The sequence below is a fragment of the Lagopus muta genome, chromosome Z (assembly GCF_023343835.1).
Source record: "Lagopus muta isolate bLagMut1 chromosome Z, bLagMut1 primary, whole genome shotgun sequence".
Lineage (NCBI taxonomy): Eukaryota > Metazoa > Chordata > Aves > Galliformes > Phasianidae > Lagopus > Lagopus muta.
This window is the reverse complement of record NC_064472.1, coordinates 21,108,835-21,134,217: the sequence shown is the minus strand read 5'-3', so window position 1 is coordinate 21,134,217 and position 25,383 is coordinate 21,108,835. Positions and strand designations below refer to the sequence as shown.

General features: G+C 37.5%; 2 protein-coding genes across 3 annotated transcripts in view; one reads left to right on the top strand and one right to left on the bottom strand.

Moving 5' to 3' along the window:
- CWC27 (CWC27 spliceosome associated cyclophilin) overlaps positions 1-13,102 on the bottom strand; it is a 118,967-nt gene extending 105,865 nt beyond the window's left edge. The window contains exons 1-9 of the mRNA XM_048930677.1: positions 12,990-13,102; positions 11,403-11,499; positions 9,757-9,869; positions 7,414-7,557; positions 6,605-6,703; positions 6,326-6,429; positions 5,377-5,446; positions 2,498-2,577; positions 227-260 (exon numbers count right to left, since the gene is read on the bottom strand). Coding sequence (XP_048786634.1) covers positions 227-260; positions 2,498-2,577; positions 5,377-5,446; positions 6,326-6,429; positions 6,605-6,703; positions 7,414-7,557; positions 9,757-9,869; positions 11,403-11,499; positions 12,990-13,031 — 783 coding nt within the window. The 5' untranslated portion in view covers positions 13,032-13,102. The remainder of the gene's footprint in view (positions 1-226; positions 261-2,497; positions 2,578-5,376; positions 5,447-6,325; positions 6,430-6,604; positions 6,704-7,413; positions 7,558-9,756; positions 9,870-11,402; positions 11,500-12,989) is intronic.
- On the top strand, positions 13,029-24,758 carry SREK1IP1 (SREK1 interacting protein 1). Of its 2 annotated transcripts, XM_048930699.1 has the most exons (5): positions 13,311-13,442; positions 15,794-15,841; positions 17,526-17,666; positions 19,990-20,068; positions 21,550-24,758. In XM_048930699.1, the coding sequence occupies exons 1-5, from the start codon at positions 13,430-13,432 to the stop codon at positions 21,737-21,739; spliced, it is 471 nt and encodes a 156-aa protein (XP_048786656.1). In that variant the 5' UTR covers positions 13,311-13,429; the 3' UTR covers positions 21,740-24,758. The 2 variants fall into 2 exon arrangements, 1 of the variants encoding a protein (XP_048786656.1); XR_007373827.1 differs by lacking the exons at positions 19,990-20,068; positions 21,550-24,758 and having other exon boundaries at positions 13,029-13,442; positions 15,794-15,854; positions 17,526-17,630.
- Positions 24,759-25,383: the final 625 nt, after the last annotated feature.

Sequence of the window (25,383 nt, the reverse complement as noted above, 5' to 3'; positions counted from 1 at the left end):
CAGTAGGTGGCATGCAGCAGCAAGTTTACCCTGACACGAAAGCACACAACTGCCAACCCTCAGAGCTCTGAAAGGGTTACTGGTTTTTGCTGGAAATCTGATTTGAGCTAGCTTTAAAAATCCTCAAAAGCAGCATTTATTTCCCACAGGAAAATGTTAAATCACATACAATAAGGAAAAAAAGACTTATTTGTACAAATAAATAATAATTCAAAAAATTACTTACCTCGCTCAAATAACTTTCTTCATTTGCTGCATCACTAAAAAAGAATAATTAATACTTTAAAATAGCAGAGAAGACTTAAAATACTGCTTAAAACACAGCTCTTTAATAAAAATTTTAACTAATTGAAATTTTAGGTAACTTAGTCATTTACACCATCCTCACATTCATTCTAACATTACCAATTAATAGTATTTTCTGTGATTTGTCATCATCTTCTCTGAATAAAAAGTTTAATATCATAGGATAAAACTGTAATCTGCCACAGACACATTCTATTACTAACCATATTCAGACAAAATGCTGAAGTATACAGTTGCTTCAAAGGTGAGGAACTATGCTAATTATTACAATTATTTTTTAAATTTAAGTCAAAACATCTATTGATCAAGAAAATATTATGATTAGGCAAGCAAATAGAATACTATAGAACAGCCTTGGAAATCAATCTGGACCAATAAATAACGAATTAATGGACACAATCAAGGTGTAATATCTTACAAGCATAAGCAAAAATCCTAAATAACGTATAATAATTTAGTCAGACAATATACATAAGCTGGCATGCCATCATGTTTTCTGACTACTGTTTGCACTGTACTGCTGAAAAGAAAAAGAAACAACAAAAGTCACTTTTAAGATAGTTGATTTTTATCTCATTTATACATTCCTAGCATTTCATGGCAAATATTCTGTATTTAAGAAAGCCTTTTTTATATAGGCGTGTTTTATTTGCATTATACTGATGTGAATTTAACATCAAAAACTTTTTGTGGAAGTAATTTTTTCTTAATAAAACTTTAAAAAAAAAAATCATCTGAAAGTATTAAAGAAAATATTTTGAATTAATACAATTCTGTTCTGACGTCAGTACCAAACAAGCAGACGCACAGTATGAGGTAATTTGTGGGTTTTATGGCAGCAGAGGAAACTGTCTTATTAACCTCTGGCAGAAAGGGCTACATGTGGCTGCAGATGAGCTGTCTGCTTTATTACATTTGCACTCACACATTCTCTAGTCAAATGTTTTTAAGGAAACTAAGTAGCTCTGAGATGACAGAGAAAAGGCCTCTGCACTAATAAATTCAATGTTATAAGACAGGAAACAAAAGTCAGGAGCAAACCAACACTTCATGCAGTGAAGATTACTAACTTATTTCCACTATTGCGTGCTAGGTCTTGAGTTGTTCATCAAACTCAATAACAAAGTAGGCAAGCAACTGCACTACTGATTTTTTTAATAATACTACATCATGTAGAACAGTACAGACAAGAGTAGACTAATGAACAGCAGAAGAAACAGAAAGATAAGACAGTAAAATGTGAGATGAAATTTGAAGTGTATACAGGTAGAAAGACGTGTAAAAAGAATTCCACAAACAGGACAAGGAGCTTGAAGTTGACCAGCACTAATCATGAATTTTTGAATATTGTGCTGAGATAATTCCATTGAAAGTGTATAAACAATGGCTTAAAAAGCAAATCAGAAGTTTAGAAGGATTAAAAAAACAGAGGACAAACTGAAGACTGTCTTTATGCAAGTATATGTCTTTAAATGTCATCTTTAATTTGCTTAGATTCAAATAAAAACTAGCAAAATGATATTTCAGAACAGAAATGGTGTCAGAGAAGAGAAACAAGAATAACTTGTTTATTATAACGGATACTGAATTCTTGTGTGAAGAAAACTTGAGAAAGTTTTAAGGAATCCAGATGGAAAAGAAATGGCCTAAGAAGGGAATGTAGTAAAAACAGGTATATAAAGACTGGCTGCTCATTGTCTCTTTCAAACAAGAATTAGAAATTACCAAACAAGGCCAGTAACATGATGTTTCAGAAAAAAAACACAAAACAGACAAAAAAGAAAACACAACAAAAAAAGAGATACTTCCTTCTGCAAATGTAGGATAGTAAGATGCAAATGTAAAAAAACATTATAAGAGGTCAATGCATACTTCGAAGAGAGCCCGTGTAAGGGTTACTAATTAGACGAACCATATCAAAATCTGCCAGCTCTGTGACCTGAAAGTAGTTTGAGGTTGTAAGGCTATTCAGCAAAACAATACGTTTGCCCTATTTTTCATCTTTCTTGGGCACCCATTGCTGGATGCCCACTGCTGGCAACTGCATAGTGAGTTAGAAGAACATTTGGTCCAATCCAGCAAAACGTTTCATACTTTCTTAAACAGTGACAGACATAAAATGATTATCTTTGCATCAGGTCTAACATCTTGAAAGTAGATCTGCTCTGGAATATGGAAAATTTGTATTAACCTTTTGACAGCAGGAACTGAGCTCAAATGTGGATCATCCTTCAGTAGGTCATGACTACTTTTACTCCTTCCCTTCATGTTCTGTTAAAAAAAAAAAAAAAGGGTTACAAATTTCAGTGTTTAAGGGAATAGAGAAAAAGGCAATGGTAAGGAAAAAATTATTTATTTCCAGTTAGTTTTAACCTAAGTAGTAAGCATAAACACTTCTAATTACAAAAGAACATAATCCTTGCAGGAAGACAGTAGTAGTGTGGATAATAACATCACCTTCTGATTTATCAACACCTTCTTTATGTGTTATATTTGACAGTCTTCTGTGACATTCTCCTAGAGATGCTGGCAACTGGGGGCTTGAGTAGATACACTCTTTGCTGGGTAAAAAACTGGCTGGATGATCACTCCCAAAGAGTGGTGGTAAACGGAGTTAAATCCAGCTGGCAACCCATCATGAATGGTGCTCCCCAGGAGTTGATATTGTAGCCTTTCCTGTTCAATATCTTTACTGATGACCTGGACAAGAGGATTGAGTTCACCCTCACTAAGTTTGCAGATGACACCAAGCTGGGAGGAAGTGTTGATCTGTCTGATTCTATTTGAAGGCCGTTCAGAGGGATCTGGACAGGCTGGATAGCTGGGCTGAGGCCAATGAGATGAAGTTCAACAGGACCAAGGCTGGGTCATGCATTTTGGCCACAGCAACCTTAGGCAGTCCTACAGGCTTGGGGCAGAGTGACTGGGAGACTGTGTGGAAGAAATGGACCTGGGGGTGTTGGTCAATGCTCAGCTAAACATGAGCCAGAAGTGTGCCCAGGTAGCCAAAAAAGCCAATAGCATCCTGGCAAGCAGAAGCAGAGAAGTGATCATCCCTCTGGAGTAAGCACCGGTGAGGCCTTACTTCAAATACTGTGTTCAGTTTTGTGCTTCTCACTACAAGAAAAACATGGAAGCCCTGGTGCATGTCCAGAGAAGATCAACAAAACTGGTGAGGGGTCTGGAGCACAAGACTTATGAGGAGAGGCTGAAAGAACTGGAACTGTTAAGTCCAGAGAAGAGTGGGTTCAGGAGATTTTGCATCTCTCTACAACGACCTGAAAGGAGGTTGTAGCGAGGTAGGGGTCAGACTCTTCTCCCACATAACTAGCAATGGGAATGGAAGGAATGGCTTCAATTTGCATCAGGAGAGATTCAAGTTGGATGTTAAGAAACATTTCTTTTCTGAAAGTGTGGACAGGCACTGGAGGTGCCCCAGTCACTGTCCCTGGAGATGTTCAAGAAACATATAGAAGTTATGCTAAGGGACTCAGTTTAGTGGGGAAATACTGATGGTATGAGGATGATCAGAAAGGTTGATCTTGGAAGTCTTTTCCAACCTTGGTGATTCTATGATTCTACGAAATATGACAAGCACTTAGCACCTTTGTAAACTGCTCCAAACAAGTACAAACAATTAAATGCAGTTTGGACAGTGAAAGCTTCAGCCTAAACATTAGGTGACAATCAGTGGGGGTCATGCTGTCAGGTCCCAAAGCACACTGATATACTACAGTGTGTCTTTAGGAGTCTTACCTGGACCTGCTCTGCCCATGAGCACTGTTTCCACTTAGGCCTGTGAATCCAGACACTGCCTGAACTGTAACAGATGTATACTTGAGCCTAGCATTCTGGATGGACTTCTTGGACAGACACTGTAGCTTTGCTTAATTAGTTACTTTTTCAGACTTTTCTAAATTGGCAATTTTACCGCATTTGGCAACTCCAAAAAAGTTAACAGAAGAATTTCACAGCATGACAACACCGAAACTGAACTTGTCATGAAAGAGATGTTTTATCTAGATCATTTTAAAATGAAGCGCAAGTATTTGGAGTAAAAGAGAAGGACACAGCAAACAAATTGAATGCAATACTGAAAAACAGACACATATAGCAGAATGTCAGACAAACATGCTCTTAAGGAAAGTAAGCATAGTTAGTTGGACAGGCTAAGTCAAAACAAGGAAGCATCAGAATTAAAATACTGTGATAAACCTCTACTACTAACCTAACTGCCACCACCTTACTGTAACACTGTGCATTACTGTACTCATTGCTGTCCTCTGTGCTTCACTGTAGGATTGGGGATAATTTTCATTACAACAGCACAGAACTCAGCATAATGTAGTCTCATCACTAATAAAAATTGGTACCTGAGCTGTACAAGTCAGTTAAAATGTCTGGAGCTCTCGAGAAATAATTTGGTCAATAGTAGAAACATGGATAGCAACCTGCAATTTTTTTTAAGTAATTTGGCAAAGTCCATTCAGGAGATATTAAAGAATACCTATACCATCCAAGTTCTGTGAATTTGGACAATTCGTAACAGTGTAACTGTTTTTATTTTTTATTTAACTGTTTTAAATTAATTACAACAACATTAATTACAATGACATGATGATTTTCCCACAATAACACTGCCTTATTCTTTGTACAAAATATACTCACATAAGAAAACAGAGCCTAGAATTCCCTGGTAATGAAGAAGTTGACATATTCAACTCTCAAGTTTTTTACTTGTAATTAAGAAAGTGAAAAAGAAAAAAGTACCTATTACCTTGTTAGACAGCAGAAATAGCTTTACATAGCCACACTATGACAAATGGAACCATTTTTATATTTCTGTAAACACTGTCATGCAGTAACTGAAGGCACCTTCTAAACTAGAAAAATTCAAGGCTGTTTTCTAGAAATCATAATAGTAGAACTGTAAAAACAAAGATAATTTCTAATATTATTGTTTAAAACTCAAAAGTAAAAAGAATACAAAGGACTTTAAAATATTTCATTAGCATGTAAAAAAGATAATTTTAAGTTGAAAATAAAAATGAGGATGATTTGGTATAATACCTGACTAACTCTGTTCACTTCCTCCTCTTCTTCTTCAGCTTCTTCCCCAAACGAAAGCAAGTTAAAATTTCTTTAAGAGAGAAAACACATTTCTTATTAAAACTTTAATTTTAATTATCATTTGATAAACTTCAAACATGCACTTCCATTTTGTACGTCCCTATTCTATGCCTGAGACAGAACAGTTACAAACTAACATACATTAAAGTCACTTTAAAGTCACAAAGAAGTTAAAATTCTGCCTTGATTAGCTTCCAGAGACTCATAAATGCCAACAGCTCTTTATTATTTTTTTTTTAATACAGCAACGCTCCAGCAGTAAACACAAAATTCTCAAGATGCAACAGCTCAGGAAAGCAGCAACCACAAATACAATTTCACAAATGTATTTAGAATAGATAATGATCTTTAAGGGTTTTTCTTCAAAATTATTTATGCACTGTATTAGAAACAGCTAGTTGCAATACAATCTGCTTCTGTCCAACAGAACCAAAAGCATGCACATAGTACCGAATTCCTATTACTTCTCATATATATGTAAATCTACCAAATTTTGTTTGTAAATGAATGCATTTAAAAAGCATTTGAAATTTGAAAGCATTTTAATAGGAGACAAGTGTTAGCTGATAAAATAAATTAAAAATTTAAAAGAACTGTGCCCAAGTTACTAACATGCATTAACTTCTGCATCAGTTACAAACGATTGCATATTCTTCTTGCCCATGGCTTACACTACTGTATTCTCTCTCCTCTGCAACAAACTATCACACAAAAGAGCCATAGCTTAGCAGATGCACAATAACTACTGAAAAAAAAACTAGGTTTTCTTGCTAACATTACAGCAGTTTCTTCTTGCATTTTTGTTAAGCCTTGTTTCAAATAAAAAACAACCAAGCTGCTATTTCAAGGTAAAAGAAAATTAACTACTGCTCATGTTGCATGTATTTACTTTGTGCCTTTTACTTTGGGCTTCTTATCTTCTTCTTCTGGTTTGTCCTTCTTCAGCTTTCTATTTGGTCTTGGAACAATATCATCAAATGGATTAAACAAAACCTTCAAAAAAAAAGAATATTTTAGTCACATCCCTAGTAAGCACTGTTAATAAATGACTCTATTTTAAAAGCAATACATAAAAGACATGCCAGATTTTCATACTAGATCACAGCTCTCTTAGTAATACAAATGAAATAATTAAAAAACTACGAGTTGTAAAGAACAACATACCTACCTCACTACTTCTTATTTTATGTGGACTGAGTGGTCTTTCCTCTTTGTCAACTTCCACTTCAGCTAGCCGCAGCATGTTATATATAGTATCTCCAGTAACCTATCAAATGCACAGGAAAGGTTTGAAAGTACTTAAGTACTTCTGCAAAACACAAGGCAATTATTACGTAAAGAATTTGAAAATACAAGTGATACAGGAAATAACGTAGGCATATAAATCACTTGAAAGAGAGTAAGTACAGCGTACCAATGGTTTTGGCTTTTCATCTTTAAATTAACAGTGAAGTTGAAAGAACATAAGAAAGAGCAAATTGTGCATTTCTGAGAGCAGAGGAAGATGTCAAAATTTTTCTGGGACTTGTAAAGCAGGAAAATAAGATACTGAAATACAAAAATTGTAGCTTTACTTTCTTTTGAATGAACTATGAAAGTGGTAAGTTCATCTTAGGCTTTTTAATTTCCTGACTTTCCTTAAGTAATTACAGCTTACAAATAAATGTAAACAAATAAACAAATAAATAATGTTATTAGCATTAGACTAGTAAAGCAGTTATCATATTTCTAGTAAGGGATGATTTAAAAGGAAGCACAACACTTCTTTTCAGAAGAAAAACAGTAAAAAGTAGATAACGATGGCAACAACCCATAGAAACATTTCCAAGAGATGCAGACAGAATGCAGGCAGCTCAGAATGAAGTAAAATGATTTCATACATATCTAACACAAACAACACCACAAGAACCTTCAATGACAGAGAAACATATACATGCTTCTAGCAAGCTCAAACTAAGACTACTCTGTGTAGCAGACCTTTCCAAAGATCGTGTGCTTGTTATTAAGTTCATCTGCACGACCCAGTGTAAAGAAAAACTGACTGCCATTATCATGGGGTCCAGCATTTGCCATAGCAACAAGTCCTCTTCGATTGAATCGCAATCGTGAATGGAACTCATCCTGGAAAAGATAAAAAGAAGTATTTAACTACTATATATTTATATTAACATACACTGACAAAAAATAAACTGTTAGTTCAAATAAATTAAAAATTCAAGCATTAATAAAACTGGTCATTTATACCTTAGGAACAAGATTATATTTAAAACTTCTGCTCAAAACAGAAACAATTTTTAGTCTATCTTTTCTTCTCAGTTTCTATATCATCACAAATAAGCAAACAAAATTATTTCAAAACAAAACAAAAACAAAATCAAAACAGAAACAAAATCAATTAACAAAATCTGAAGAAAAAGTTTAGAAGCTACTATGCCAATGATAGAAAAACAAGATACACAATAGAAGATACACAATACACAGCAGAAACACAATTCAAGATAAACTAAGTTTTGCTAAGATAACTTTCCCCTTTTCTAAGTACTGCCTAATATTAATCATTATTTCTGTTGAAATTAGTGCTCTATAGAACAGTAAAAGAAAAAAGAAAAAGAAAAAAAGAAAAAGAAAGCATTTCTTAACGTAACTGCATCACAGGTATTTCCTGTAAAACCATTATTCTAGTCAACTGTTTCATTTAGCAGAAATTCTAATCCATGTAAAATAACCAGAAGTTCAGAAGCTTTGCAATAGCACAATATTACTCAAATCCAAAGGAAGAACATCTTCAGGACCATGAGAAGACAGAAGAGGGCATCAAATAAAGATGACAGTGATGAGTAACACACAGTATGAGTAAAACACAATAGTATAAAACTTCTTTAACACTTAACAAAAATATTAAATGTGTTATTGCTACACTATTAGAAGTATTTGTTTTGATGTTTGCTCACGTAGCAACCTCTCCCACAAACTGCAGATATGCATTAATGCAGGATTACATTACAACTGCAGCAGGTGGACTGATGCCCAGAAAGGTCACATAGTTTCAGTCACCAGCTAAAGATGTTTACCCTATCTGAAAGACTCAACCAGAACTAGAGCACAGCTTCTGTGCATGTGAAACTTCACTCAGGATCTGAAGGTCCTGACCAAGAGAAGTGATGTGCCATTATCAATAATACTAGTGACTACATATACATTCAGATACCTTTGACTATTCAGACAAAACGTACATGAACAACTCACATTTCTGCTCCTCAGTTTTCCACAGAGATCCATAGAATACTTTGGGACCTTATATATCACCCAGTTCCAATCCCCTGTCATGGGCAGGGTTACCCCTCACTAGACTGGGTTGTCCAAAGCCCCATCCAAGCCTTGAGCGCTCAATATGGATGATGCATCCGCAGCTTTTCCAGGCCATCTGTTCCACTGCCCCACCACTTTCTGAGTTAAGAGTTTCTTTTTAATGTCTAATCTAAATCTACTGTACAAAATATTCCTTTCTTCTGTCATTCTCAGACAAAGAGTCTTTCTGCAGCTTTCCTGTAAGTCCCCTTTAGGTACTGGAAGGCCTCTGTACTGCCTCTGCAGATTCCTCTCTTCTCCAAGCTGAACAAGCTCAACTCCCTTAACCATTCTTCACAAAGATGTGCTCCTGCCCTCTGATCACCTTTGTGGTCTCCTCTGGACCTGCTTCAACAGCTCTATATTCTTTCTTGTGCTGGGGGCCCTAGATTTGGATGAAGTAGTTCAGATGGGGCCACACAAGGACAGAGCAGAGAACAATCACATCTGTCTTTTGATGTAGCCCAAGATACAATCGGCCTTCTTGGCTGCATTTCCCATTGTAGGCTCATGATGAGTTTCTCATCAACCAGCACCCTAAGTTCTTCTCACATCTGCTCTCAATCCATTCTCTGCCCAGCCTGTACTTGTGCTCAGCATTGCCCCAACCTATGATCAGGACCCTGCACTTGGTCTTGTTGAACTTCACGAAGTTAAAACACATAAGCACTTGCTCTGAACAATTTTCTCTCCTATTTTTATTTTGTTGAAGTGAATGTTAATAAGGTTATACATTTATCACAGAATTAGAACAGGCATATTTAAGAACACTCAATTCTAAAATACACATTCAAAAATGTTGAAGCATGTGCAAATTCAGAATATGAATAAACTTCAGCATTCCCTATAGAATAAACTGCATTTCTTCTACAAATTTTTTTTTTCTCACAACCTAATACAGTAGGAAGGGCAATTGACAGAGAGTAACCAAACATCAATATGCACAAGATACACAGATACATAGCTACGTACCTTGAAGGGAGCTCCGTAGATTGAATCTCCGCCTGAGCCGGTACCAGTGGGATCACCTCCCTGCACTATAAAACCCGGCACTACTCTGTGAAATATTGTATTATTGTAATACTCTAAAAAAGAAAAAGAAAATATATTAAACATACTTAAGCTATCTAAAGATCACACTTCCAGAGAGATTATGCAGACATATCAGTTACTGGAGTTCTATAAAACAAAACCTACAACAGCATTCTGCCATTTCCACCAAGCTGCCTGATCATATATTGACTTGCTCAGCGTGACTGTACCTTACCTAATCTACACAGCATTACTGATGATATTTATGAAAAAAAAAAAAAGAGGAGTCTTAAGTTTCTGCCACAGAAGATACTGCATACCACTGACAAAATTGTATCAATGAGTAATTTTATTTTCAGGACTACCAATGATAATACCAGTATATATCACTTTAAAAGGAGAGTTAAATCTACTACGCCCTGTCCTAGCCAGTACCTCAGATACATACTTGTTTATATCCATGCACCAAATGGTTATCACTTCCACTCAATGGCACAGAACACAGGTGTCGTCCCTTTCCCCTACACTGTACTGTCTTTTGCTCCCCAGGTTATCTTGTTACTGTGCTCTATACACACACGCATATACTTCAGATAACCATTACGATACTGTAAGAAAACATAAGTATGAAAAGTTCAACTCAACATATATTTACTTTATTTTTTCCTTTTTTCAATCTGCATTATGCTGTAAGACAAAGCAGGACCTGACAGTGTTGCAGCATAGCTCTGTATGTTCAAGGATAGTTATATTATACAGTACTCACTAGAGAAATACTAAAGCATACAATACAAAGCATAGGATCCAACAGAGTAGCCATGCAAGTTCAGAAAGGAAATATGACATAGTTTTTTAAAACCAAGGATAACTTAAGGTAATTCCCTGGGCTGAGAAGCTGACTTAATGTTACAAAAAATATTTTTGAAAATCCACATCTTCACATAATCAGTAAGAGCACAGAGTAGACTTTATATATGTCTGGGATACACAAATTCCACACTGCTATTTTTCCTTATCAGAGAGCTAAAAGAACTCTCACCACATCTTATTAATGGTATATAAGTAGGAAGCATAAATTTAGAGGGTCTTTTGCACATTTTTTGTATAGTTTTCCCAATATGGAACTTCTTATTTAGGTACATTATTTCAGCAAAAGGCTTTACAGGGTTCTAGTCAATAAAACACCACAGCAAATGAAACATTAAAGGCACTCATGAAGAAATGAACAGGGAGTAACAACAGTGAAGCAAGAATGAACAGGGGATGTCCAAGCATTGCATCACTGACATTTCCTATGTGCATTAAAGCTGCTATACTTTGTAGAGACTTCCTGAAAATAGGCTTTCCTAAACATCTGACACCAACTACTACATTCAAGAAAACCACCTAAAAATTGTTGTTCTTTTTCCTTCCATTGAGTTCCTTAATGACCTTGAAGAATGTTTTTGATCTGGGTAGCAAGTAATAAAAATAATTAGTTAACATATTAAAACTTACTTATGACTTATGTTTTCCAAAACTGTCATCAAAATACCAATAGTACACATTAAATAATTCTAACAAATCCTACCCCATCTTGTCCTTACCTTCCATACAAAGCTGGATGAAATTTCGACATGCTTTTGGTGCTTCTTTAGACCACAATTCTATATCAATATCTCCTGCTGTAGTTCTCAGCAAAACCTACAAAATTTTTATAAACACACCATTAGTTTTATTGCAACTTAGACACTAATAAACAAATATTACTACTGAGTTAAAAGGCACAGTTAACTTCATAATATTAACAACAGTAGTAGATAAGTAGTAAGCAGTTAAGGCTGGTGATGAGTAGCGTCCCCCAGAGGTCCAACCTAATCACCTTTATCGCTGACATACACAGTGAGCTTGAGTACACCCTCAAGTTTGCTGATGACACCAAGATGAGTAGTGTAGTTGATATGAAAGAAGGAAGGGATGTCGTTCAGAGGGACCTGGACAGGCTTGAAAAGTGGGGCCCATGTGAGGTTCAACTAGGCCAAGTGCAAGGTGCTGTATGTGAGTTGGGGCATTCCCAGATACACGTACAGACTGGGAGAAAAACTCCTTGAAGGCAGCCCTTCTGCAAAGAATTTAGGGGTTCTGTGTGTGAACATCTGGGAATGTTCACATTTCATCTGGGTGTGGATGAAAAGCTGGACATCAGCCAGCAGTGTGCAAACCCTAAGTCCAAGTGTATTCTGGGCTGTGTCAACAGAAGAGCAGCCAGCAGGGAAAGAGGGGATTGTACCCCTTTGTTCTGCCCTCTTGAAGCCCCACCTGGAGTACTGTGTCCAGACCTGGGGCTCCCAACAAGATAAAGATGTGGAGCTGTTGGAGCAGGTCCAGAGGAGGGCCATGAAAATGGCTGCAGCACCTCTCCTGCGGAGAAAGGTTGAAGTAACCGATCTTGTTCAGGCTGGAAAAGAGAAGGCTCCTGGGAGACCTCACTGTAGCCTTCCAGTACTTGAAGTAAGGATATAAACAAGAAGGAAACCAACTTTTATGTGAGTAGTCAGTGACAGGACAAGGGCAGATCGTTTTAAATTGAAAGAGAGCAGATTTAGGCTGCACGTATGGGGAAAATTCTTTGCTCAGAAGGTGGAGAGCCACTGTCCATAGAAGCTGTGGTGCTCCATCCATGGAGGTGTCAAGGTCAGGTTGGATGGGGCACTGAGCAGCTGAGCTGGAGGGAGGATGGAGCAGCCCTTCCCATGGCTGGAGATTGGAACTGGGTGACCTTTGATCCAAACCATTCTGTGATTCTATGATATCCCAATGTAGTTTTGCAGCACTTAAGATATAGTTCTGAAGTAACTCAGATGAAAAGACTACTGATAACACAGTAACTACTAGAAGGTAGAATATTAAACACTCTAATATTTCCACAATGAGACAACGCAGAAAAAGAATATGCCTTAAATCTCCAGTGGCACGCTCTATTTATTACAGGTAACACCACTGAAGACAATGCCGCTTCATAACAAAGCGGTAAACATAACAAGCGGCCGAAAGCGACAAAATCAGCCGCCTGCCCCTCGCCCGCGCTGCCAGCAGCTCCCGCCCTCCCCTCCCTCGCAGCTCCTCCGAGGGCAGCGCGCGCACTGCCGCGCGGCAAGGCGAGCACGGCGCCGGCTACCCGCAGGGAGCCTCACCTTGCCGTTGGTGGGGGGCTCCTGGATGTAGATGTTGCTCATGCTGGGGAAGGGGTGTTGTGGCAGACCCACGCAGTCCCAGACCGATGCGCATCAACGCTTCTCCCCTACCCGCGCTACTGCCCGCAGTCCGCCGCCATCTTGGGCGCCTCTACACAGCACAGTGAAGCGGGGGAAGGGTGTGACTGCCCAGAACAGGGGAAAGGAGAAAGGAGCGCTCCGCCGATCAGGGGCTGCACGGCGATCACGGAGTGAATTATTTCTGGGAGGACCTGAAGGTTTTTCCGGACCTCCGGTCCCTCCTCGACTCCCCGGCCCGGTACTGAGGTCCCCCGACCTCCCCGGGAGTGGCGCAGCCCGAGAGCTCCGGGCTAAGCCTTCCGGCGGGAAGAGGCACCGCGGCGTTTCCGGGCCGGGCTGCGTGGAGGACGCTGCTCGCAATGGCTCTGCCGGGTGAGGAAGAGTCCCGAGGCTGCGGGGCGGCGTGCTGAGATGGGAGCGATGGGGTCAGCGGCACCGTTCGTGGGGAGGCGAGGCGCGAGGAGCGGCTGGCGGTGCGTTTGCCAGCCTGCGGAGCTGAAGTGCCGCCGCCATGGCCGAGCCAGCAGCTGAGCGGGGCTGTGGGCTCCAGCAGCCCTCCTGCGCTCAGTACGCGGCCCTCGCCTGCAGTCTTGTGGGTGCGCGAGGGTACGGCTGGCTCCTGCTGTCTGCAGGTGGTCACTGCCTTCCTTAGAGGTCCCGAGAATGGCATCGTCCCGCATGGTTTTTTCTCCTCGTGCCCCAGATTAACGCCTGTCTGCATCTAGGTTGTTTAAGTAAAGGCTTTAAGAGCGGAGGTGCAGTCAGCATGGGCAGCAATGGTTGTGTTACCCACGAGGTATTCAGCCTGTGTGATCCTGTGGTGTGAGGAGTATTTGGCTGGAGAAATTTGAGTAAGACTGAACCTTGCTATGAGTTAAACAACAACAACAAAAACCTAACAAAAACAATTCTTTAATAAAGCTGCTCTTGCTCTCATCTTAGGGGATAGTTTCTGAAGGAAGAGGTCTTATGTTTGTGTTCAAAGATTTGCAAAACCTCTTTTGCAATATTGTTGTCTGCTAAATGAGTGAGGCCCTTAGTTTTTTTTTGGAGAACTGGCAGTTGGAAAAGAGGGGAAGTGGGTGGAGAGAAGGAAGCCTTTACTTGTTTGCTTTTAATTGCCTGAAACTTAATCTATTCTAAAACCCTGCTTGTAACATCATTATTTAAATCCCAAACAATAATAATTTATTATCATCTCAAGAATTTCATGGGTGCGGGGATGATAATCAAGATCGAGAAAACCTGTCGTTAGGTCATTAGAGAGCCATTAACTTCTTCAGACACTATCATCAAGCCCTAGCAAGATTCCATTCTCAGTTGGCATTCCTGATTTTGCTGCTATGTAAAATTTCTTTTATACACTTTTTTCCCATATTTTTCAGTCACACGCTTTTTGTGTCTTAATTGGTGCTTATTTCTCTGCTGTTTCTCTTAAAAACGTGTGTTTTCTTTACAGAAATCTGCATCTCACAAGTTGCACCTGAATAGGTAGTCCATAGGTAGTCCAATGCCTTTCTTGTCAAGTACTGGGTGATTATTGGAAAGCCTTGCACAAAGCGCTTGCACGTATAGTAGATTCTGTAGTGTGTGCTCGCTTCCTTTCCATTGAGCACTGAGTCCTTCTGTACTGCTTTGATTACATTGATAGAGATGGAGTTTATTGAGTATGTCAGAATGATGAAAGATGAAATCTTGCTTATGAGTCCAGATGTGAACTGAATCAGCAGATGCTGTTGAGTATTTCTGTGGTACGGCATTGCAAGATAGAGATACATTTTTTTACTCTTTCCTTTACACTTTGTTTTATTTTTATGTTGCCTGTCCCCTTATTTCTCGTGGTTTAAAGATAGATACTTATGAAATAGACACATAATGACTGCAGAGTTTATAAACCACTGAGAAGATACGTAACACTGAGGTTTGGGATCTGCAGAAAACCATGGGATTTCAAGGCTCCTTTGTTTCTTTTAGTAGGATTTACTGAAGATGATACTTCTCTCAGTAAATCAAAGTTTGAACTCTTGAAGCTGATATACCCCATTTCCGGTTCTGTAATTTCATAGTTTTTTTCTTATGTTAGGTTAATTATTTAAATAAAGGAACTAGTTGTACAGAAAACTGTGTATACAACTGTTTAATTTTCCATATTTTTCATACTGGATAGAAAGACACTCTTTGATTTTGGAAATGCTGTTTTGCTTAGAATTATGAATTGACTCAGCTGACTTAAAAATTGCACTGATCCTTTGGTGGGTAACAGGATCCACATTTTGTCTTCTGAGTTAGATCTTGATGATCTACTTAACTGGGGGCACAAGTAGGCATAGAAAGCGACTTTGCCAAAATTCAGTCCAAACATTGATCTCACGGTGCATCAGGGCCCCTGAGGACATGCATAGTGCCGATATTGCTGAGGAATAGGCCCTGGGGTCTGGTCCATCCTACCCATGGCTTAAAGCAGCTTGTCGATCTGTCCCTCTGAGAAACTGTGTCACTGTTTCTGGGATGACACAACAATGTTGATTTTGCAGAAAGCCCATAAATTTCAAATCCACAGAAGGATACCAATATCCGTAGAAAGAAAATTGAAGACTATATCTGCTCCTGTAGGCTGTTTTGGCTGCTTCCCCAGTGCCCCTCACTATCATTCTGGTCTGTCTACTGGTGTTACCAAGCCAGATTTAAAAGTAACAAGTAATTGATGAAATGTTCTGTTTCAGGTGCAAATAAGGATAACATCAGAGCAGGATGCAAGAAATGTGGCTACCGTAAGTCTATATAGTAAGCAATATGGTAGTGCAGTATTGGTTTTGGGTTTTGGTTTTTTGGGTTTTTTTTGGTTTTTTTTTTTCCGATTTATAATGATGGTACTACTTTTGGGGGAGAAAAAGGGGGAAAAAAAAAAGGATCTCCACCCTTGTGGCTGTTCTAGTCCCTCACTCTCACTGCTCTCATTGTAAAAAACTTTGTCCATATATCCTTGAGTATTTTTGAAGACCTGAGTTTCTTAGCCAAAAAAATCACCTGTATGCTGATGTATTCACATGTACTAAATTTGCTGTGCAATTGCTTGAGAAACCTTGAATTCCAAGCACTGTCTTTGACATCTATTGTACTTGTGAGGTAAGCATTGTGTTCTTTTTGAATCTCATTGCAAGCTTAAGCAGGGCTTTCTGCTCAAGATATGTCCAGTGTGTTTTGAAAAAAAATAAAAATAAAATCTGCATGATCTTCTACACAAAGAAAGTATCCTTTGTAAGATGTGCTTTGAGTTATGAAAGCCTGCCCTCCTCCTGAAGGCCCTATCAGGGATTGATGCTGTGCAAGACCAGCCCTTTTCATCACAAGCTGCCTGATGCTGCTGTTACTTGCAAGAGCTAAATGCTGATTTACGGAACAGGTTTTTCATTATGTTGTGTTAGGGAAAGTACATCTGTGACTATTTTCCTGATGAATATAGATGTGTTCTAGTGAAAATATTAGTTTATTAATCACTCAGTCACATTTTTAGAACAGTGGAGAAGTGGACACTGCTCCATAGTGAACTGCAGTGAACTTTTAACACAGTGATTTAAGCTATATTTGTGTGTTTTATGTAGGATGAAGGAAAAAAGCTTTGTTCTTTCACTGCAGACTTTGCTTCCAACAAATTTTATCAATGAATTGCCTTATGTATCCAGTCTTTCAGAGAAATAGGGATATCAATATAGATTCAGTGGTTTATTTGTAGATGTAATGTCAGAGGCTTTCTGGAAGAGAAGGAAACTTATGGTTAAATTGCACAGCCTACATTTTTTTTTTTTCTGTATTCAAGGTCTTTAATAGAGAAAAGCTGAGTTTGTTGCTACTTGAATTCTTTCACAGACCATAACTTCAATTTGTTTTATTTTTTTTGTTATTCCAATAGAAATATTCAACTTCAAGGCGTCTAACTCATGGTAGTGATTATAACAATCTAACTTAGAGAAGTAAAAATACTAGTCCTGTGTTAGTGAGGATTAGTATTATGTACTGATTATTAAAAATGATTTATATTTCATAAGGAAATAATGTTCATCTATTTCACTGAAGAGAGATGGAAAAAGCAGTATACAGAAGAACTTGCTATAGTTTTCCAAATATTTCTCTTCATGCTTTTAAATTGTTATTTTAAGTAGTTTCTTCTGAAAGGATATGAGACTATTAAAGAAATATTAAGTATTTCTTTAATAAGAAATATGAAGAAGAAGAATATAAAATATTAAAGAAATAGAAAATCTTTATCAAAAATATGCACCATTAGAATACCATTGCACAGCCTCTCAAGGAGAAATTTGCAGTTTGTTCTCCTTCTTCATTCATTGATTGTAGTCTATCCTAGCTTTCTTTCTCTTATTAAAATGGAATAATACTCGTAGCTTTTGATAATATTTGCTAGTTTTTAATGTGCTTCTAAATTTTTGTTTTCTTTAGCTGGTCATTTGACATTTGAATGCCGAAACTTTCTTCGAGTGGATCCTCAAAGAGATATTGTTTTAGATGTTAGCAGCACAAGCAGTGAAGATAGCGAGGAAGAAGAGTTACAGAGACTGCAAGCCCTGCGTGAAAAGAAAAGTAAATTAGATCTTCTAAAAAAAAAATTCAGTTAGCTATTTATTTTAGTAGTAAGTTACACAATGGTCTTCTGATGTGCTGGACCTGTCATTTCATTCTTTCCTTAAATAGGACTTGTCTCTACCGTAAACAGTACATCTTTTACGTCAAATGTTCAGACTTAAGATATTTGATACGTTCATGCATTTTTTTATTGATTCCTTTCATTGGAAATTAACAGTTTACGCATTTAGAACATCTCAAAAAGGTCTTATTGCAAAAGACTATAAAACTATTAATAAGCAGCTACTTTGAAGAAAATGAGATTGATATTCTGAGTTGATTCTGTGATTATGTGTATTTTAAATATCTTAAAGTCAACAGCAACTCTTAAAACCAATGACAAATATGGCAGTTGAGTTCTTTTCAAATTTCTATATAGTAGCTGACCAATTGAATTTCAACATTAATACCTGGAGAAACACCTCTGTGAAATTTGAGAATCGTGCCATCAGAAGGAAAGTAGATGTGTTAGTTACTTAACAGTTATGTGAATTCATTTCAATTTGGACTCTGAAAAGGCTGTTCCCCTAAAAAAAATGGGAAGGTTGTTCTACTGTGTTAAATTGTCAAAATTCTCTCAAGGGTATATGACCAGTTTTGTGGTTCAACCTGACGGACAGCTAAGCACCACCAGTGAGCTGTTTGCTCAATCCTCTCAAATCTCCCTTCCAATGGAAAAGAGAGAGAATTGAGGGTGAAGAGAGGATGGAAGTAGAGCACTAGGTTCATATAAAAACTATTTACTGAGACAGAAAAGGAAGAGAAGTATTACTAATGATTATCTATCTATCTATTACATATTTTCAAAAGAAGTGATGCACAACACAATTGTTCACCTCCCACTGGCTGGTGGTCAGCACCTCCCCAAGAGGCAGCTGTGGCCCTCCTCTTCCCCCATAGACAGCTCTCCCCAGTTTTATAGATCCACATGCCAAATGGTATGGAATATGCCTTGTTGGACATTGGGCCAGTTTAGGTCAACTATACTGATTTTGCCCCATCTCAGCTATCTGTTTTAAGGATAAGTTCTAGAACCAGCATTTTCCTGTATGTAGCCTATGCTTTAGATGATACTATAATATACATCTATCTGATTTGCATTTCAGAAAATTCAAAAATAGTTGATGAGGTTATTTAGAAAGGACCGTGGTCATACATTTCATCCAGTAAGATACAAAAATTGCTTGTAAGTGAAATCTGAGAATACCTCATATCACTGAACAGAGGTAAGGCAGGCAAGCAATGAACATGACTGTTCTATAGAAGCTGCACTAAATTACAGTTATTTGAGCATTCCCGTAGCAGTTACTATTACCGTTACTGCGCACTGTTAATGAGAATTGGTAACAAAACTAGGATTTAAGTTTTGTTCATTATATTTAATATTAAGGATCTTGTCTAACAGCTGTACCATGTTTTGTTATGTTGAACGAGTCATAGATTAGTATGGACAAAATCTGTGGGTTTTAGATTTTAATGTACACCCACCTTCCTTCTGAAGGCCTGCAGATATCCTGAATTAAGAGTTCTCACAGATAAAATGGTGACCTTTCTTATGCATCTTTGTTTTCATTGTAGTAACAATACAAACAAGTTGTAGGTTTAAGTCTTCAGCATGGTGGACTAAAAATGCATGACAGTTCTTTTTGTCACTGTTTACTGTTTTCTGCATTGCCTGAAATAAGTACCTGTTACCTGATTCTTCATTTGGCAGGACCAGGGTCTTAATTTCTCTTTCCAGCTATCTCTTAATTCAATAATTCTGTCCTGCATTTAGTTTTTTAAGCAACCACATAGGGAAAACAGGGAAAGGTCAAGTTAAGAATGACTTGTCTACCAATTTTTGTAGATGCTACCTTCACAGTAAATTCAAATTTATCTTAGCTGAAGTGTGGAATAAGGCTATTTGAAACTAGTGCAGGTAAATTATTCTTTTTTTTTTTTTTTTTTTTTTTTTTTTTTTTTTTTTTTTTTTATCTTTTGGTTACGTGCCCTGGTTTCAGACTTGTGCGAGTCTTTTAAAATGTAGAAGCAAAGCTATGCCACGTTTTACAGGACTTCCTCATTCCTGATCTTCAGATAAATTACAGAAGTTGTATATTGAGTTCTGCTATTCTGCAAAATATTTCTGAAATTAATACATAGTAGTCTGGGGTTTGGAGAAGGGAAAAATAATTTTACAGTAACTTTGCAATGCTATTGAAGCTGTTCTTTTAATGCTCTTCTTAGTTCAGATGTTGTTGGAAGTGTGTTGTAAATTATATTTTTTTTTTGCCCATAGATTTAAATGAGGAGGAAGAAAAAAAGAAACAAAAAAGAAAAAGTAAAGAAAAAACAAAACTAAAGAGACCAAGGAAAAGGTAACACTTTCACAGACTTATTTTAATTGCAAAACAAATTCAGAAGTACTCTGGTTTTTGGGTTGATTTCAGAAAATATTGTTTCTTTGAATCCAATTGGTTTTGAGTATACTATATTTGGAAAAAGCTTACTATCTTCCAGTGAAGTTTTGTTTGTCCATTAAGTAATGATGAAGCCATATGCTTTGAAGTTAGGACCATGGAGATCCTTAAAGCCAGCATGACAGACGTTTTGCAGGTCTGAGAAGGCAGTGTTCCCTCTGACTACCCAACAGCAGGCAAGGTGTGGTAGGAAAAGGGGAATAAGATGTTAAGAGGATTTTGGGGTTGGTCCTCAGCTGGGCTCATATGGAGAAAACACTGTGGAGTTCAGAAGACCCTAGGCTTCCCTGAATGGTCATGTGTGTGCATGTATACAGTACCCTTTCTGAGTAGCGTTACTATCAAAGGGAAAACTTCTGCACTTATATTTAGCATGTGTTGACTTTTAATGTTTCTGTTGCTGTAAAAGCCTAAAAAAGACTTGCTCTGGTTCCAAAGTAAAGTTCATGATGTCCAAATTTATTGTGAATCCAAGTTTTGACCTGCTGACTGAGTTTTAGAAGAGTCTACTCCATCATTACAATTGTTGATGAGATGTCCTTTCAGGAACTGCACTGAGAGCTGGGGAATATATAAGGGCCAGAATAAGATGTTCTTCAGAAATAAAGTATAGGAAAAGGACTGAACACTGATTGTATTGGTATTTTTCCTTCTTCCTTACTTACACAGCATTGTTGTTAACCTACACCTTAAAAAGAGTACAGAAGAGTTAGTCTGCTAATAGTAGTCTTTACCTGCAATCTATTGTGAAAACGGTAGGACAGAACAGCCCTCTTGAGGACAATCATGAGGATTATTATTCTCAGCTTAAATATTCTATGCACATAGTAATTTCCTTCATCACTGCTGATCAGAGACAAATAATAACAGCTTCAGAGGCATCCAGATTTGCCCTACTAGTGTATCATAAATTTCCTTCATCACTGCTGATCAGAGACAAATAATAACAGCTTCAGAGGCATCCAGATTTGCCCTACTAGTGTATCATAAATTTTTGCATGTGTGAAGTATATGTTCAGACAAATCCTCATTTGATACTTTAAAAGCTAAATAGCTTAATAGCTGAAAGGTATTTTACTGTCAGACTTTAGCTCAGTTTTTGTGAGGTCTGTATGCTTAGACTTTTTTCTTACTAAAGGTTGAAAAACACAAAGCATACTTGTTCCGTTGTTAATTAATCTGCATTATAAACATACTGCTTTTCTAGCATGGTAGGCAAATAGAAAAATTGTTACTTAATTGAACTTGAGATTGAGATTGTGCGAGCTTTCCAAAGGATGCTGCTGTATAAGTTCTTCAACAATTTGATTTCAACGTTATATAAATGCTAAAGTAATAAAATTATTCTTTTATTGTCCATGAATATGTATTTTTACTAGATCTTCCTCATCAAGTGCTGCTGAAGAGGCTGGACCAAAGTCGAAAAAACAAAAATCACATAAAAAGGAAAGGAAAAAGGAAAAGAAGAATAAATCTAAGAAAGGCAAACATCATAAAAAGGAAAAGAAGAAGAGACGAAAGGAAAAGAGTTCATCTTCAGATAGTTCAGACAGTTCTAGTAGTGACTAAGTTGCTGGCCTATTTTTGCTGTAATTTCTGCAGAGAATAGGATGGTTTTCCTTTCAGATCTTGCCTATTTGTGCTTTGCAGTTATGTTTATATTGATATATATATTTTTCAGGAAATCTACTTGCAAATATCAGTGCTTCAAATTATTAAATGGACCATTTGGAAACTCTAGTGGAAGGTCTGTGTGTCAAAATATTCGGACTTCATATGCTTAACATTGGAATGGTTAAATCAAATTTGGAAATTTAAATGAGCTTGCTTCTGTTAATTTATTCCATAAATGTATGTTTCCATCTTGTGGGAGGTAATCAATCTATCATGTTGAAATAGGTAATAAAAATTACCCTTTGCTGTCAGGGAAAGTGTCAACAGTTTACAGGCCATTTTGCCCTGGGAGAAGGGGGAAAGGGAAAAGGGGCAAAAAAGATTGGAAGATGGGCTTAAAAACAAAACAGTTGCAATGATTTGAGGAAGAAAGTTAATTTACTATATTATGTATTGGAATGCAAGATAATATAATTGGAATTGAGGCTAATGAGAAAAATGAGAGTGTGTCCAAAAACTGAAGTTCTGAATGGCCTGAAGGCATGCTGAAAGCAGGACAGCTAGGGAGCACACTACTGCATTGACAAGCATTAAAAGAAAGGGCGTGTCTTGTGACTTGCAAACACTTTTATCTTTTCCTCTGAGTGGAAAATGAAAACAGAACAGTAAAAGTCTTCTGGAAAAGTAATTGTTCTCCTCCGAGAACCAGGTACCCAGAAATATCCTCAATCCACAGAACTGGAGCGTTAACTCTTTAACTCCCAGTGCTCTACGTGATGTTGCTATGTGGAATGCCAATAACAAAAGTCATAAAATCATGACGGAGTTATTTCAGGCATGTCAGAGTTTCATGATTGGATACCCTGGTATTCAGTTCATATCTTAGAATTGTAGAATGGCTTGGGTTGGATAGGGCTTTTAAGATCCTCTAGTTCCAACCCCTCTGCTATAGGCAGTCACCTCCCTCTAGGCCAGGTTGCTCACAGCCTCATCCAGCCTGGCCTTGAATGTTTCCAGGCAGGGAGCATCCACAGCCTCTCTGGGCAACCTGTTCCAGGGTCTCACCACCCTCACAATAAAGAATTTCTTCCTGATATCTAGTCTAAATCTACCATCTTCTAGTTTAAAACCACTTCCCCTCATCCTGTCACTGCATGCCCTTATAAAACATATTCATGAAACACTTTATGAACATAAAATTGGTTATTCTTATTGCTCTGTCACTTCCTGTAGAAGTCTCTTACAAAGGTTTTTATGCAGGGATTAGACCAAAGGGCTTTCATATCCCCTTCCACCCATTCTCTCGGTCTGTTTCCAGCAGATGTCATTAATGCATGGCCAGAGAAAGAATGAAAGGGTGGTACAGGCATGTCTCTGAGCTCATCACCCTAGTTGGTGGCCCTCCTCTGGACCATCTACAACAGCTCCATGTCTTTGTACTGGGGGCCCTGAAACTGGATGCAGTACTCCAAGCAGGATCTCATGAGAGCAGAGTAGACAGGCAGAATCACCTCCATCGATCTGCTGATCACACTTCTCTTGATGCATCCAGGATACTACTGGCTGTCATTGCTGGCCTATGTTGAACCTTTCATCGACTTTCATCAGCTAAATCTACAGCTGAGTTAATGATAAACTGATACCTTTGAGTTCAGCAGACTGTGATGCTATCTCAGGTATGCCTCATCTTCAAAGTACCTAAATTTGCACCTGAGGGGCAATGTAAGATTTCCTCAATGTAAGAGTTCACAGTTCCATGTGACATTAACTGTATTTTAGAACATCATGTCACTACAAAAATTGCTGCTGTAATGGTTACTGTGATGGTCCTGCACATTTCTTCCTTCAGTTTATAGGTACAAGATGAGTACCCTAATTATTGGACAACTCAGTTTGTACTGTAGTATATATATATATACTATATATATACTATATATACTTGTATTTATATGTACTATTTATTGTGCTATAAAACACTGCAGATCAAAATTCTCATGGAAGCCAGAGAAGAGCAAATAAAAGTAATCTGTAACCATCAACATAGATCTCAGTAGAGAATGGCAAGAGTCCTTGCATCTGCTCTTTTCTTATTGATTTTGGTCTGTGTCTTAATTTTTCATTCATACACCATGATATGTAGGATGAGCTTGGATAATATAGCTGGCCTCCTTAATTAGCTAACGACTGTGCATAAGATTGAAAAGCATATTAGGAACATTTTTCTTATAAATAGAAATCTAAAGTTTTCTACCACCCTGTTCGCACTGGCACTGTAGAGCATGTGGAGTTTATTTTTAATAACTGGATCAGTTCTGTGAATCAGTAATTCTGTGGAGAGCAACAAGGGAGCTGTATGCTGCATAATAATTCAGTACTGTTGTCAAAGGAAATGTTTAATTCAGCTGCTTTTTAAGACAGATCTATTTTTTTCTCCTTATATTGTCTTTAATTAATGAAATTGGGTTATTGGAGTTAGGGGATTTCAGAGCTCATGTATATTTTTCCCATGGTCCTCTGTGGGCACGCCAACTTTGGAGAATGGGATTTTGTACATTTGTTTCCTCCTTTTGTAAGCTTGAGCTATCAGTAACGCTTCACTTAACTGAAGGCAAAATATATAGCTTTCTGTTCCAGAACTGAGCAACCCTTATTAAGGTATTTCTCTACGCAGAAGTGTAACTTTTACAGTTATATCAATTTACGTGTCACTATTCTCTCAATTGATGTAGTCCTTTAACAGAGAGAATGTTGTGTATGTTAGTCTACTTTTCAAACTATATTAACGTTTTATGTACAAAGATGTACATTCAGGCCACTATTGTTTGCCACAGAATTGAAGTGCTTAAGATTTCAGGTGTAAGCTAACATACCAAGGAAATGCTGCAGTTAACTATTCTTTGCTGTGTTAGTGTTTGCTAATCTTCAAAAGGTGACACCAGAATAAATATTATATTGTTTTCCCCTTTGTGTTTTACCATAATTTTAGTGACTCTGATGTGTTGTAACAAATGTTATTCTTTCACATGAGGCTCAGCCAGTGCCCAAACGCGTACTTGGTTCCACAAAAGTGTCATTTGAGAGGTTTAGGTATGAAAACAAGGTCTTTGATTTTAAAATTCATCCATTCCTTCTGCCAAGTGTTGTTGGTTATATTTTTCTCAGTTTTAAGGATGGCACCTGACTTAATTTTAGCTCTTACACAGGCCCAAGATAGTGATTGCATGCCTACTTCTCAACAAGCACTAAAGATCTTGTAGGATGAAGGTGACGACAAGGACTGTCATCCCCTGTCAGCAGGCTTCAGTTATAGGACATAATGCATGTTTTCAGAAAGAAAGGAAAAATGATGCACATAAACAGTAATAGAGCAAGATCAAAAATTGAACGGCAACAACAGGTGATAGTAACATAATAATGAAGAGTAAACAAATTTCACACTCCTTACAATAGGCTCGAGAATGCAAATAACCTCTTACCAGCAAAATGTGTTTAAATATTATCACCATTATGCTTACATTTTTTTTTTGGTGATGGCAATTTGCATAGTTTCTGAAATTTTTTCTTGGAATATTTTTAGCAGGTTAATCAAATACTTGCTT